Source organism: Larus michahellis, chromosome 1 (genome assembly GCF_964199755.1).
Source record: "Larus michahellis chromosome 1, bLarMic1.1, whole genome shotgun sequence".
Classification (NCBI taxonomy): domain Eukaryota; kingdom Metazoa; phylum Chordata; class Aves; order Charadriiformes; family Laridae; genus Larus; species Larus michahellis.
The window spans coordinates 88,020,719-88,036,310 of record NC_133896.1 but is presented as its reverse complement, the minus strand read 5'-3'; the positions used below and the strand labels follow the sequence as shown (position 1 = coordinate 88,036,310).

The 15,592-nt window shown below is 42.9% G+C and overlaps 1 protein-coding gene across 2 annotated transcripts in view; it reads left to right on the top strand.

Annotated features, from left to right (window-relative positions):
* The window catches only part of FBLN1 (fibulin 1), an 84,254-nt gene extending 69,950 nt beyond the window's left edge, over nucleotides 1-14,304 (top strand). For both annotated transcript variants that reach the window (XM_074590407.1, XM_074590427.1), the window contains exon 17: nucleotides 11,869-14,304. In XM_074590407.1, the coding sequence (XP_074446508.1) occupies nucleotides 11,869-12,008 (140 nt within the window). In that variant the 3' untranslated portion in view covers nucleotides 12,009-14,304. The remainder of the gene's footprint in view (nucleotides 1-11,868) is intronic.
* The last annotated feature ends 1,288 nt before the right edge of the window (nucleotides 14,305-15,592 follow it).

Here is a 15,592-nt window from a genome sequence, read left to right as displayed (position 1 = left end):
TCTGGGAAATGCCTGCAATTTGACAGCTAGATTATGCCTTTAGGCACAGTCATGAACTAGAGAGGACTGGAAGAACATAATGCCTGTGAGGCTACCTATGGAGGCACAGCCCCCTGCTGTGAAGGGCAACAGGAAGGGCTTCTAGAATTGCATCAACAGCAAAAGAAAGACTGGGAAAAATGTAGGCCTGCTTCTGAATGGGGCAGGAGACCTGGTGACAAAAGACATGGAGAAAGCTGAAGTGCTTAGTGCCTTCTTTACGTCATTCTTTACTGGTAAGACTGGTCTTCAGGAGTCCCGGGGCCCTCAGAGCAATAGGAAGGTCTGGAGCAAGAAATACTCAGTCTTGGTGGAAAAGGATCAGGTTAGGGAACATTTAAACAAACTGCACATACCCAAGTCCATGGGACCTGATGGGGTGCCCCTACAAGTGCTGAGAGAACTGGCTGATGTCATTGTGAGGCCACTCTCAATTATCTTTGAAAGACTGTGGTGATTGGAAGTTCCTGTGGACTGGAAGAAGGCAGATGTCAATCCAAACTTCAAGAAGGCCAGGAAGGAGGATCTGGGGAACTACAGGCTGTTAAGCCTCACATCAATTCCTGGGAAGGTGATGGAGTAAATCCACCAGGGAAACATTTCCAAACATATTAAGGACATGAGAGTGACTGGGAGTAGTTAGCAAGGATTTATGAAGGGGAAATCAGGTCTGACCAACCTGACAGCCTTCTACAAAGAGATGACTGGATTAGTGGTTGAGAGAAGAAGAGTGGATGTTGCTTACTTGACTTTAGTAAGGCTTTCACCACTGTCTCCCTTAATATCCTCATAGGCAATCTGAGGAAATGTACACTAGATAAGTGGACAGTGAGGTGGATTGAAAAACAGCTGAATGGACAGGTTCAAAGGGTTGTGATCAGCAGCACGGCTAGCAGCCCGTCACCAGTGATGTACGTGAAGGATCAATACCGGGTCCAATTTCTTCATTAATTACCTAGATGATGGGACAGACTGCACCTTAACAGGTTTGAAGAGGAAACAAAACCATGATGAGTGGTTGATACACCAGAGGGTTGTGCTGCCATTCAGAGGGACCTCAACAGGCTGGAGTAATGGTCTGACAGGAACCTCATGAAGTTTAGCAAAGGGAAATGCAAATCCCAGCCCCAGGGGAGCTATAACCCTATGTGCCAGTACACACTGGTGGCTTACCAGCTGGAAATCAGCTCTACAGGGAAAGACCTAGGGTTCCTGGTGGACAGCAGGTTGATCATGAGCCAATGATGTTTCCTTGTGCCAAAAGCAGCTAATGGGCTGCATTAGGAAGAGCACTGCCAGCAGGCTGAAGGAGGTCATCCTTCCCCTCTCCTCAGCACTGGTGAGGTCACCATTGGAGTGCTATGTCCAGTTCTAGGCTTCCTGGTATAAGAAAGACATGGACATAGTGGAGAGAGTCCAGAAGAGGGTAATGAAGATGATTAAGGCACTGGAGGATCTGTCATATGAGGAGAGACTGAGAGAGTTGGGACTGTTCAGCCTGGAGAAGAGGAGGCCCAGGGGAAATCTGATCAATGTAATGGGAGGGAGTAAAGACGACAGAGACAGACTCTTCTCAGTGGTGTGGAAAGGACAAGAGTCAATGGGCACAAATTGAAATACAGGACATTCCATTTAAACATATGAAAAAACATCTTTTCTTTATTGGAATGGTGGTTGAACACTGGAACAGGTTGTCTAGAGCTGTGGAGTCTCCATACTTAGAGATATTCTGTGGTGGGTTGACTCTGGCTGGACACCACGTGTCCACCAAGCCGCTCTGTGATTCCCCCTCTTCAGCTGGACAGGGGGACAAAAATACGATGAAAGGCTCGTGGGTCGAGATAAGGACAGGGAGAGATGACTTACCAATTACCGACATGGGCAAAACAGACTTGACATGGGTAAATTAGTTTAATTTATTACCAATCAAATCAGTGTGGGCTAATGAGAAATAAAACCAAATCTTAAAACACCTTCCCCCACCCCTCCCTTCTTCCTGGGCTCAACTTCACTCCTGATTTTTTTTGCCTCCACCCCCTGAGTGGCACAGGGAGATGGGGAATGGGGCTTGTGGTCAGTTCATCACACGTTGTCTCTCGCACTCCTTCCTCCTCACAACCTTCCCCTGCTCCAGCATGAAGTCCCTCCCATGGGAGACAGTCCTCCCCACAGGCTGCAGTTCTTCACAAACTGCTCCAGCATGGGTCCTTTCCATGGAGTGGGATCACAAGTCCTGCCAGCAAACCTGCTCCAGCGTAGGCTCTCCAGGGGGTCACAGCCTCCTTCAGGCATCCGCCTGCTCTGGCGTGGGATCCTCCGTGCACTGCAGGTAGATAATTGCTCCACTGTTAACCTCCATGGGCTGCAGGGGCACAGCCTGCCTCACCATGGCCTCCACCATGGGCTGCAGGGGAATCTCTGTTCCAGTGCCTGGAGCACCTCCTCCCCCTACTTCTTCACTGACCTTGATGTCTGCAGAGTTATTCCTCTCATATTTTCTCACTCTGCTCCTCTGGCTGCTGTTTCACAGCAATTTTTTCTCCGTCCCTTCTTAAATACATTATTACAGAGGTGCTACCACCGTTGCTGATGGGCTCAGCTTTGGCCAGTGGTGGGTCCATCTTGGAGCTGTCTAGCATTGGCTCTATTGGACACGGGGGAAGCTTCTAGCATCTTCTCACAGAAGCCACCCCTGTAGCCCCCCCCACTACAAAACCTTGCTATGCAAACCAGACTGAACACAGCCCAGAGCAACATGCTCTGTGTGACTCTGCTTTGAGCAAGAAGTTGTATAGATGGTCTTCAGAGCTGCTTCCTGCCTCAACTGTTCCTGTGATTCTGATTCTGGATGGTGGCGATGTTGGGGACTGGATTGCCACAAAAGGAAAAACTTTTCTGCTTTCACTCTACCAAATGCAGTAAGACACTGCCTAATGTGCAATGTTTGACGCATTATATTTTCAAAGCTAGGGATACAGTAGGCAATTACCAAACAGTTGATTCACTTCCCTTCTCCCCTGGCATGGTATCGGTCAGTAAGTACTCTAGTAACTATGTTGGCAGAGCCATTTAAGTACCGAAAATCATTACTTTGGCATAATGTTTTGGAATACAAAGCAGCCTTTAGGAAAGGAATGTAATTAAATTTTAACGTATGCAGAGCCCCAAAGCTTTCTACAGAAAAAAAATAATTGGATAAAATAGCCTAAAATATATGTTTTCTACTTGTGACCAGGATGTGAATTATTTTTTAACCTTACTGATGAACTTTTTATATTTGTAATGAATCCTGAATAAGAAATAACTTTTTTCTTACAAATCTTAACATGACTTCTTTGAGTTGAGGTCTACAGAGCCAAAAAACATTTTGGCTACATAGTTTTGGCTTCACAGTATAGATATGTATTTACATGTTGTAGACTGAGATAGTCTGGTATTCAAGCTTAACCTGCAACTCATTGCCTATGGTTTGATCCAAGGAAGCATTTATTCATGGCTGGATTTTTTTTTCTCTTGCTCATTTCTGGAATGATCCTATCAGCTTTGCCTTTTAAAATAGCCACTGCAATGATCATTTCCCTAGTCCTAAACTTCCTAATTGCCTGAACATCTCTTTTGAAACTGTGACTAGGCTCTTAAGTAACACCGATGCATCTGAGATGTTTACTCTTAATTTTGAAAATCTTGGCCAGCAGTATAAAGCAAGAGGCCTTGAGGAGAAAAGCAAACTTGAAATTATAGTCCAGGATCTTGCATTAACATGAGGAGATCAGTCTTCTTGCATTGCTTAAGGGAAACTCATAAACATGCCTTTCCCCTACAAAAAGTTGTTCACCACACATTACTGCTGGTGTGCTGGTGTTTCGGGCTACTTTCCTTTTAATAGCCATGCAATGGCTTTAGGTCCCAGGAGGCCGAGATCACCTCTCGGCTTCACTACTGCAGCACACACATGGGATTAAAGAAGTTTGCCAACATTAGGGGAGAGCCTGTGTCCGTCCTTTGCACATAGTCATACATACCCATGGCCTGGCACAGCCTAGCAGGCTATTTAAAGGCTATTTTTCTGATTCCCAAAGATCCACCGCTTAAAAAAGGGTAGTTACTGTTGCGTCGTGGCAGCTAGGACTGCTCGTCTCTGACAAGGCTGGAAAAGGGACCAGAGTGGGTTTTGTGGTGGAACAGAGATCCAAGAGGAGCCAAATGTAGGACTGCAGAACACAGGCTGAGATTACTTGGAAGTTAATATAAACCCCAATGAATTACCTGAGTTTCAATTGAGTTTAGGCTCCAGCTCCACAGCTCTCATCGCATTCCCTGGTACTTGAATTTTTCCAAATTAATCATTTCACGTTCCAAGTATCCATTTAGAGCACAAGGAAAAGAGGTAGAGGAAAAATTATTAGGTGGGTTTTATGTCATTGAAATCTCTTTCTTGTAGGTGTCACTAGCAGCTCATCCCAAAAGTTCCCTGTCTGTGAAAACAGACAGCACTGCCTCTCACTGTGTAACAGCACGTCCTCTGGGCGAGCCTTCCTGTGATCCTTTTCCAAGGGGGCACGTTTAACGATGGATTTTAGCTTTCACTTACAATGAGATCTGTAGACTCATAGATTGAGGATTAGGAAACTGAGGGGGAAAACGCATTTGCTTGCGCTCTTACGCATCTCGCATGGGATTTTATTTATCTCATAAGGAACAGAAATGAGTGTATTGCTACCAATATGTCATACATGCTGCATGAAAACAGTCCGCATTTTTCAGCCCTAGTATGTATTCCTGCCTCTTACCTGCTAAGCCTCATACCCTCCTCAGCTTTTCGGCCCTGCTCTCCTGCCTGCCTTGCTGGCGTGTACTTGACCAGAAGTTGCCTGGGGCAACAGAGCTAGGCAGCCAGTGGAACAGGCTGTGCGTCGGGGGCAAAGAAACATCATCACACATAAGAACTACCAAGAAGATCCCAGGAGATTCTTAAGTTCTCCTCATTCCCAGACTTTTTGCTGTCTATGACTGTATTTCCCAATGGACCTGATAATAACATTCTTACGGAGCCTTATTCCACACAATAATTCAAATCATATTTCTTATAGCAAGTTTCTGTTAATTCTAGCTAGTGGAAAATATTCTTTTTATATATATATATATTTATATGGTCGGTAGTTCCACTTGCAGTCAAGTGAATGAAAACTAATTCTCAGTTGTCCTGTTAGTTTCTGATTTGTGAAAGTTAATTTTAATAATGCATGACCAGGACGCAAACACGAAAGAAAAATAATTAATAGCAGTGTGTGCATATTTTGAAGGAAAAGCAAACAATGAGCTATGCTCAGACTTGTCTGACTGCCTTTGGTATTTCAAATGTATATCCCATTCTTATTATTTTAGATACTTTTTACAGAGTATTAAATTTAAAATAGATCTCAGAATGAATAAAAAGATGTGTTTTGTTCTATTTAGGACCGGATTAATACGTTTACTATAGATTAATGATTCGGAAAAGTGGATTTTCTTCTTTTTACCACTTCATGCTCTCCCAGTAACTCCACACCATCCGTCCCAAGTTTAGCCAGTTTGTGGTCAGTTTTGAGCTGACCACAGATGATACAATTAAACAATGTGAAAAAAAAAAAAATGCAGCAAATTTTCCTAAATAAATCGTTTGTTCCCAGAAAAAACGGGCTAAATTGGTGCCTGCCCATATTGTCAAGGGTTATGTCTTGCACTAATGAAAAAGGGGCAATACTGTTGGATTCGACTGAGAGTAAAAAACCACATGTCTCTCTGTTAACTTGCCACCTGAGGAGAATCACAGAAAGGAGACAGTGTGCTCGCTGTGAGCCCAAAGGGGAAAAAAAACCCCAAGGTAGTTTTGTTACTATCCTTTGGCATGTGGTGACCAGAACAAAACAATACAGCTGTAACCCCGTGCACGGGGGAAAAGATGAGAAAGTGGTAAGAGGAAAAGAGCTCTTCTGCTTGTTACTTAACACAGAGCTTGAAATGCGGTTGAGGGGATTGATCACGTTTTTGATAACTGTGTTTATTGTATTTTCCTGAGCATAGCCCACAGGTTATTTGGAAGAACAACTCTTGATTTGGCAGTAGTTTTGGTTGTTTATATATACACAAACACATATGCCTGCGTATGCATATGCAGGTAAGGCAAGAGGAGGTTTACTTCAGCACATCCCCTCTTCTTCCAGCAGTCAGCAGATAGAGCTCCCCAGTAATCAGCAGTCCCTCTTGCCTCTCCCTTCAGCCCCTGATTCCTTGCCTGCTCCACTAACATTTCCCAGCTCGATTTTGGGGGAGTCCTCAAAAGTTTAGGTTATCTGCGGCTCTCTTTTTGAGGAATGGGTGCAACTTACGTCTGCGCCGAGTTCTTACGATGATATAGATTTAAACATTTGTCTAGACTCCAGAATCAATCCCTGTGGAAAATCTTGCGACTCTCACCCCTGGAACAGAAAACATAACATAATGCATGTCTCTACCAACCCAAACCAGCCATTTCTAATGGCAGTGTGAAAATAAGCTTTGTTGATTCTGCTTTCTGGCAAACTGTGGAGGTCTCTGTTAGAGGAACTCTCTCTAGAGAAAATGCAAATGCCGTGTTCAGCAACAGGTGTAAGGAGCGCAATAACCCAGATTCATTGCAAGTGTAATTGTTGCAGATTTTGTAGTTAGTAGTGGAAAAAAAAGAAGAGAAGGGTTTTTTTTAAAAAAAGTGGTTTAAAGAGTTTTGCAAGTGCTTTTTCGGCATACTGGGCAGTGAGCTTAGCACAGAAGTCAGAATGAGGAGTCTGGATTTCTGGAGACAAAATGTTAATACACGATAACATGGGGACTTGTCATCCAGAATGGGTTAACGTGCTGACAAAACAGCAGTGTTTCTCCTAAGTTCGAAATGGAGCTTCTTAGCAAATCAGCTGCATGATGCAAAAATACAAGCAGAAACCAGACACAGAGGTGAATTGCCTGAGGGTCTCACATATTTCAAAGCAGAGAAATGTAATGATATCTTAAAGAGGTATAGACAAGCCAAGGAATACCTGTGGCATCTGATTACAATAATAGAAATTCTGCTGAAAGGCTTAGGAAGATTAACAATATTAACCTTGCTGTCTTATTTATCCCATCTTCTTTGATAAGCAAAGCATCAGTAATCCAATGACAGTGGCTCTAAAATACTGCTTGTTGTCATTATTCTTATTCTTGAAAATATGCGTTCTATATTATTTAGGTTAATGCCTTCACATGGTGACATACTTTTACCTTAGACAAAATGGAAATACGAAACACAAAAGAAGAAGAAAGAGGGCAAGGGAGCAGCTTAGTGTATTAATTACAGAGCTTTAAAAGTTCTGGGCCATGGTCAGACAATCACTGCAGAAATAACTGTGACATCCAAAAACTTACTGCCTCTCAAGCCAGGGCTGTTTGCTTACACAGATCAGCAGGTGGAAAGGATTGGCGTAGATCCTGTTTACAATAAGGGCAAAGTGTGCAAGAAGTCTTATAAATGTTTTCTAAAAGGAGAAGGTCAGCAAACCATGAAGATACCCAAGCAGATTTGGGACCTGCCATAACATCTCTGCTCAGTTAACAACAAAGCAAAACCAAACAAAGGCGAGCTGATGGAAAGTAGTCTGCCTGGCCTGTGACATGTGGGGTTTTCTGTAAGTTGAGTCTGTGTTTGGGTCACAGATTATGAACTGAAGAGTACAAACAGCAGCAACAGCAGCACATCGGAGTGGAGGGTAGTATCGCACGCTTGCATAGGTGTGCCTGTAGGCAAGACAACACAGATGCTCGAGATTGCCTGGCACATGGGATTCAGCAGCAGCGCAAATGTCCTTTATCGGTGATTCACCCTGTTTTAGTATAGGCAAATATTCTCCTGGCTTATTTTTTTGTGCTAACCTAGCTGAAATCTAATTTTGTTGGAAAAGGGTTTGGATGAACTTGCTTAAATAAACTCACCCCACTTACCAACTGTAGAGTCTGCAGCTTTGGTCCCAGAGAGCACCAGTTGATGGTGGTATTGGAGAGCACTCCGTTGTCAGGTCACTTAATGAGCAACACCATTGTTCTTCTGGCATCCTCTGGAGGGTAACTCACAGGACAGTGTGTACTGCTACAGTGATCCAGGACCAAGTCCCAGGCTTCAGTTACCCCCGTGTCAAATTGGAGTGGCTCCATCCAGCTACTTTGGATTTAGACTGGTAAAAAAGAGATCAAAAAGCAGCTGCCTAATTTCTACATTTCCTGACTTTTAAGTACATTTAAAAATTGTAACCTTCCTGTTACTATAAAAGTACATTTTTGTACTCAATATTCATCTATAAGTGCTGAAGGATGCCAGACCACAAATCTGGACCCAGCCAGTCTGCCAAAAGGCATAGTGGAACAACATGTTTATGCAAATGTTGCAGTAACTGATAAAGCCACGTCGCTTAAAAACATCCAGAATTATCACACATGGCATCTTCAAATGTGTCCTGTGCTAAAGGCTCTCAAGATGCCGACTGATTCGTTGAGCCGTGTATGTGAATTACACGTGCCAGGCCCAAATCTGAAGCTTTTTCTGTAGACGTCCATTTGTGAGAGTAGGCACAAGGCACTGCTGGCCTTGTTTGGGTACAGAATAGCTGTGCCTCCCGCGTACCTGACATGACAGGCGCAAGGCATTAGAGAATCAGGCACAGGTAGCGTCAGAAGGCAGTGACAGGTTATAGCAGGTAGCCTTTGACAGCATTTCTGAGACAAGTCCTAGGCCCACTGCAACAGCATCACTGGGAAGTGAGTAAATGTGTAGCCAGGTTTCAGGGTCTGAGCAGCTTTGCTATTGCATGGTTTCCACCCACATTTGTCCCTGAGGCTGGTGGATAAAAATGCTCAGGTTTTCCATTTTAGCACTTTTCACCAAAAAAATGGGAGAGCTCTCGATGACTAAGTCTTCCAAGAGCTGAAAACCTGTCCTGTGCTTTTGTCCAGTAGAACATTTCAAGGGTTTTGTCTTTTTTTTCTTTTTTTTTTTCTTCTGCCCATTTAGAATGACTGCATCCTTATACGCATGCTGTAGTGCGAACCCATCTGGCTGCAACATCCTGTTTATTTAATAGGAGAGGAAGGGAAATAGTTCTTTTGCACTGGTGGTCATTTCAGGAACATCTAGGACATTGCCACAACAAACTGGATAAATAAATGTTGTGGGAGTATTGTGTTTCTTTGCACATTCCTGCAATTTCTTGCTTCAGTGTAGCTGTCTTAACGTGTGCAGCTTTTGCTTCTCAGACCATTATTAGGCTTGATTTTAAAACTGCAGCAAAAGAACTGTGTGGAAAAGTACTGCCACATGGATCGCAGTGTATTCGCCCGTTCCACCTTGAAAGTAAGTAAGTGTTCCATTTTTTCTGCCTATTAGCAGAATGCATCCAAACAAGAATGAGAAAGTCACTAATTGCTTTGAATGCGACATCAATAATGTATGGTTAGACGCCATACTGTGGCATAAGCCATCTTGAGAGGAATTGTGTCACGTCAGAAAAAAACACAATTTGCAACCCCACTTCTAGACTAGAGCAGACTCCACTGGAGCAGAGGAAGAAAGCGTAGAACACTGTGAAAGGTTGCTAAATGGAAACAGGAACCTTTGCCATCTGAGGCTTGGTGATCACTGCAGGAGCCGCTAACAGGGTGGGTTAAACAGCTTGCCAATACTGAATGATTCCAATGCTGCGTGTTTCCGTGGTTGTCAGTTAAAGCACTGCCTGCAATAATGTGATGTGTTGTTACCAAAATGCTTTAAATGCTACCCTAAAGGGAGGGCAATTTTAGCAAGGCTTTTCTTTTTCAATATATCATCTGCCAAGCCCAGTCATTTTTACAAGGTGCAGGAGAGTAGCCAAGAAAACTAAAAAAAAATATGTGTGTGTGTGTGTATATATATATATATATGTATGTATGTACATATAAATTGTAGGGGGAAGGATGCTTAAAAAGTGTATTCATCAAATATGGCAAGCAAAGTGAATGTGGTGAAAAGTTTGCAATTTTAGTGCATGCTGAAGATATTAGTTGGTATTTAAACAGAACAAAACTGTAATGTCATCACTGCCCTAGAAAAAGGTGCTGACAGCCTGCATAAGCAAACGTTTATCTCTCCCATCAGATCTCAAGCCAACGTGTTCGTAGGGGACTGCTGTAGGAGTTCGGCTGGGGCTCTGGGAAGGCGCTGGTGTGCTGCCTGCTTGTGAAACATAACCCCCAGCATGCAGAAGGGATACGTCTTAAAGAATCCTTTCTTAAACTGAGTATTTCCCTCCGAATCAAACGCCTTGCCAGTTAAGTCAGTTGTCAGAAGGAGGGGTCTGAGGAGGGGGTCTCTGCCAGACCCCCGATGCCTGCTGGCTGACCCCAGGTTTACGTGATTTTGACCTTTTGGATACATCCTTTCAGATGTCAGCCATTTGGTAGCCCCCTACTCTAATTACACCGGGCCTAGGAAATAACTGTGAAGCGAGAACACGTTTATGGGCTGATCCCAAGCCTTTGGAGTCAGCGGCAAAGCTCCCGTTGACTTTCTTTTGTGTAGGTCTGAAGCTGTAACACTATTTGGTTTAGCCACATCGTGTCAAGGTGCCGACAAAACCTATATGGCCCAGATGGGCTTCCCCAGGGTCCTCCCCCACACTCTGCCCAGCGGCCACGAGCCCCATTTCAGTCAGCTGCAGTCGCTGCCTGAGCTGTGCTGGAAGAGAGCTGGTCTCTGGCTCCATCACAGCTGTGGGTCCTCTTATTCTGGACCTGGCCCATATGCCGCCTTCCTAGTTTGACTTCATCCCTGCGTCATCACCATGAACTTGCCCAGTGATCTGGACCCTTGCTTGAACCCGGCTGTCCCCTGGCCTGCCCTGCTGCCTGGCTGGGGTGGTGGGACATGCCCTGGCTGAAGAAGCCCTGCCCTGCAGCCCCCCTGAGGACCTCACCACTCAGCCCCCAGCAGTCCCCGTCCTGCTGCGCCCCAGCACTGGGTCTCCTCTGTGTAAAACAAACTGAAGGACCGGAGCTCTAAAAGACACAGCTCGCTTTGCCTTTACCTCTTCTTTCCTCATTATCAGCCCCTGCTGGTGGGGAGGGAATGGCCACCATCCGTGTGAGGAATGACACAGGGACAGACAGTGTGATAGCCTCCCTTCCCTCGTTAAACTCGCCTGCTTTTATTCCGATTGCTTTTAGTGGGGTTATCCGCCCACGATGCAACACACTGTCAATTTTCAAATTAGTGTTACGAGATATTTATAGGGAAGGTGCTGATTTTATTGCTGCGTCGTAATTGCTGTTACAAATAGTTTCTACTGTTCCAAATGAAAAGTGGTTTTCAACACGGTACCAGAAATTGCATGGCATTCCCAGGTGCGCGTGCTTATGTACTCCTCAGGGCAGTGTGTGTGCTGGCTTAGCTAGGCAAAGTCTCCTTACGTCCTATGTAAAAAGCAATGTCGCAGGCCTTGAAGAGTTTATCGCTCTGAATACAAGGTAAAAAAAAATTTCTCGTTTCAGAATATATATCTTTTCTGCCATTGGCAACATTTTAGTGCTCTTTCTAGATCTTCCGCAAAATATTTTGATTCAAAAGTTTTATTTTATTCTTATTCTGTGAACTTTCTTTATGCCATTTACAGGTCCAGTAGATGAAATAACTTTCCATCAGCAATACTGAAAATGAAGGGCAATTTTTCTCTTGCTGAGGTGGAGCAGGGTGGAGTGCATCCAAGCCCTTCTGATTCCCCTACTAGTCTCAGCAACCTATTTCTACCCCAACAGGTGTAGTTCGCCAGGTGAGGCCCATCGTTGGACCTTTCCATGCCATCCTGAAACTGGAGATGAACTACGTCATGGGTGGAGTGGTATCTCATCGTAACATTGTCAACGTTCACATCTTTGTCTCTGAGTACTGGTTCTGAGAAAGTGTTTAAAATCCCAGGCAAGCGAGCCACTCCAACCTAAATCATTACCACAAGCTATTATGTCATATACTTGTTTGTAAAACCCAATAGTGTTTTTTTTTTGTTTGTTTTATTTTTAAATATTTGGTTTATAGTTTAAGACAAATAACAAGCTATTATGTTGATTAGAGACATAGGGTGGAGCAAATTAAGTGAGCCTGATGTAGTAGTTGTCTGTATAAATAAGTAGCGTGTAAAAGTGCTCAGCTGCCTAGTGAAATTTAAAACTTTTCTAAATGTTTAGGCAGATCTTAACTATTGCTCCTTGGCCAGATAACCAGAGCGACTGAGGATGTGGAACAAAGTAGATGTCGGAGTTGATTGGGATGAATATATGGTATCTTTGGATGGAAGAAGTTTGGTAAGAATTAGTAATTTCACCTCAATATTAACTACCTTGAAGGAGTCAGAGTGTCAGAAAGTGCCAAATATTCGCTTTCGGGCCCCAGTAGCGTAACTCTGAATAGGCGCCCAGAATTGCTAATCATTTCTGAGAAGTTTAGCCTAGGTATTTAAAAAGCGCCATTCAGCTACGGCTCCAAGAGGAAGTGCAAAAGGAATCAGAAATAGTAAGAGAGCAGCAAGCTATTGCACACATTAAGAAAATACTCCTTTTTTGTACTTATTATTTGATTGTAAGATTATGTTTGATTCTAATTAAATAAATACCTCTCATTGAAATTAACCTCGTACAAGGATAAGGCATATTGCTTAAATTCCAGTCTCATCCCTACTCAGCGATATACAGGAAACTCAGACCTGTATCACCTCTCTGTAACAGAGTAAAGCTCCATACCTTTTTAAAATGGGTAATAAAATCAGCATGTTAAACTGCACGCTTCCTATGCACCAAACCAAGGTATATGTAATAATATCACAAAAACTCTCACAAATAAATGAATGTTTTAATGTATCTTCTGGGCATCAAAGTAACCTATCTTTTTTATTACGGAACGGAAAATAACTAGCTCCATGTTTCGGTTTGTTGTGTTTGTTAAGATGTGAGGAAATAAAGAAAGTCAGATGGGAAATACTCAAACACATGCTATGGTTTCTGCTTACCAGAAAAATTGTATAATATACAAAAATACGTCTCCTGCAAGCAAATTAACTCTATGGATATATCACACATTCCCCACTCAAAACAGCCTGCTGTTTTGTTGGTCATTATTGGCGCATTTGTTGCTTCCTTTTACACAAAAGCCGCTGAAGCTTAAGGAAATCTTTCCATTGACCTGAACGATCTTTGAATAAGACTAATAAAGATCCGCCTCTCTGCTCCTTGCAAATAAAAGACCATAACAACTTTACTGGGTACATACAGAAGTCTTCATTCCATTCTCTGTGGCAGGGAAGCTTCTCTGCCTGCAGCATTCTCGCTCCTTAAATGAAAGTTTTATGATATTCTCATGACTAGAATTTGACTAAAGGATAGCCTCTTGACGGTGTTTGTTCCCCCGGCACAGAGCATCCCAACACCATACGTAGCCAGGTTTTCAGGATGCCATCAGCTTAAAACATGTTCAGTGTTGTCAGTGGCTGCCTCTATGGTCTTTATCTTTTCAATAAATATTTACATATTGGCGTAGAAAAATGCTATCAAGCAGGTAATACTTATAGCAGGTGACCTTTGTCATTCAACTAACGGAGATGTTGGAAAACTCGAAAGTACAAGAGATACTGTTGACTTCAGGGATTACTGGCCTATGTAATTCCCATTCAGATTGGAAAGTAAAACATTTTATTATGTCAACAAAGTCCAAGAAAAGGAGGACAGAAGACTCTACTTAAACGTCAAGTTCTTTTCCTTGCCAGTGTAGGAAAAGTAATTAGCCTTAGTACCAAAAATACAAAAACTGTTTCCATCTGATTTTCTAGACTGTCATTTTTGATCTTTTATTTCCTCTGTAAGTGGTATTTAGTTGCACTGGAAAGAACGTTGGGACAGCAGAAATCTAATTTTAGGATCAAACTGATGAACAAACTAATTTACAAACTTTTTTTCTGTAAAGGAGAAACCACACACCACCACACACACACCCCTGTCCCCTTCTTCTGTCTGCATTTTTGAGTAAAAATAGGACAGAAGAAGGATTACCACTACTTCCTGGAAAACTGTTTTCCTACATTGTCCCAAATAATCTTCGAAAATTGCAAGCAGCTTTTTAAATAGTCCTGATGTCATATGAGAACGTTGATCCAGTAGATGATTTTATGTTTTGTGTATAATAAAATTAAAGAGCGCTTAATGCCATGGTCACTGTGACGTGTCTTAACTTTTAATAGATCAGCATAGAAAAACTAGATAATTCAGTAATGATAGGAAAGATTAAATATTTCTCTCATCCAAACCTGTGACAATGAAGATTCATTTGTTGCAAATGGGGCAAAGTAAAACTATTTGTAATTTTTACTGGCAAATCATTAAAGCTGTTCAAGTGGGAGAACGTGCTGATGAAATTGTCGCCGAGATCCGCTCACTTTGCGGGCTTTGCTTTTGCTGTGCTTTCTTTGGAATGATTAGATCTAAGTTCAAGTCATTTTAATTGTGGGGAAACAGAATCACAAGTAAATGAGCATTTAGAAGAAAATGACGAGAACGAGTACAGACTGCCGAGTGCCCATTAGTCTGCTTTTTTTAAGTCATCTGCTCAGTCACACACAGAATGATGTCACGTGCCTCGGAAAAACAATCACACACCATTAAAAGAATGAGTAATGATAACAGGCAATTACGGATACTACACAGGATCAAATTACCTGATAAACTATCTCATTTGACACTAGATGAGTACGGAGAGGCAAAAATCACTCGAATGAGCGAAGGCTCACAGGTGCCAGCCAGATTCCCAACGGGAGGAGCAGCCGGGCTCGGGTTGTTCTGCTGAGTGAGGCATCCTCCATAGATTGCACGACTTCTTGTATGCTACAGGGACTGCTGCTAGGACGAGCCTTATGGCAGGAAAAATTGCCTCAAGAGTGATTTCTAGTGGGATTAGCACAGTTTTGCCTGAGTAAGCATTCAGTGTACGTAGATGGTTCTGAGTAATTGGGCCATAGCCTTAGTCAAATAAAATAATAACACGCCAGGAATATTTCAGATAAATTTGCTGATAGACTGATCTACTTTCTTCTTCTTCAGTTTAAAAATCACTTCCTGATGGATCTGTAATTTATCAGCAGATAGAGAAGGCAAAATAGCATAGTGCAGGTAATCCTAGCGTAGTTACTCCTGTTACAGAAGAAGGGCACGACAGCCAAGGACAATAGCAATGAAGAACAAACAAGTTTCGTAACAGTCTTCAAATCAGTACCTTCCACATTTGATAGCTGGGTAAGCTTGTGCAGCGATGACAAAAGTTATTTCGTGGAGAGAAATACCATGTGCCTTTCCAGGGTAGCTGTCCTAACTACAGTGACTTAACTTCCAAGTAACTCTTGGAAGCCGCCGCTGACTGACTGCAGCGCTCCAACACGGCAAATTGCTTCTCAGCACTGTGGATACCCCCATTATTTGGAGCTTGTGCAGCATTAATGTGTTC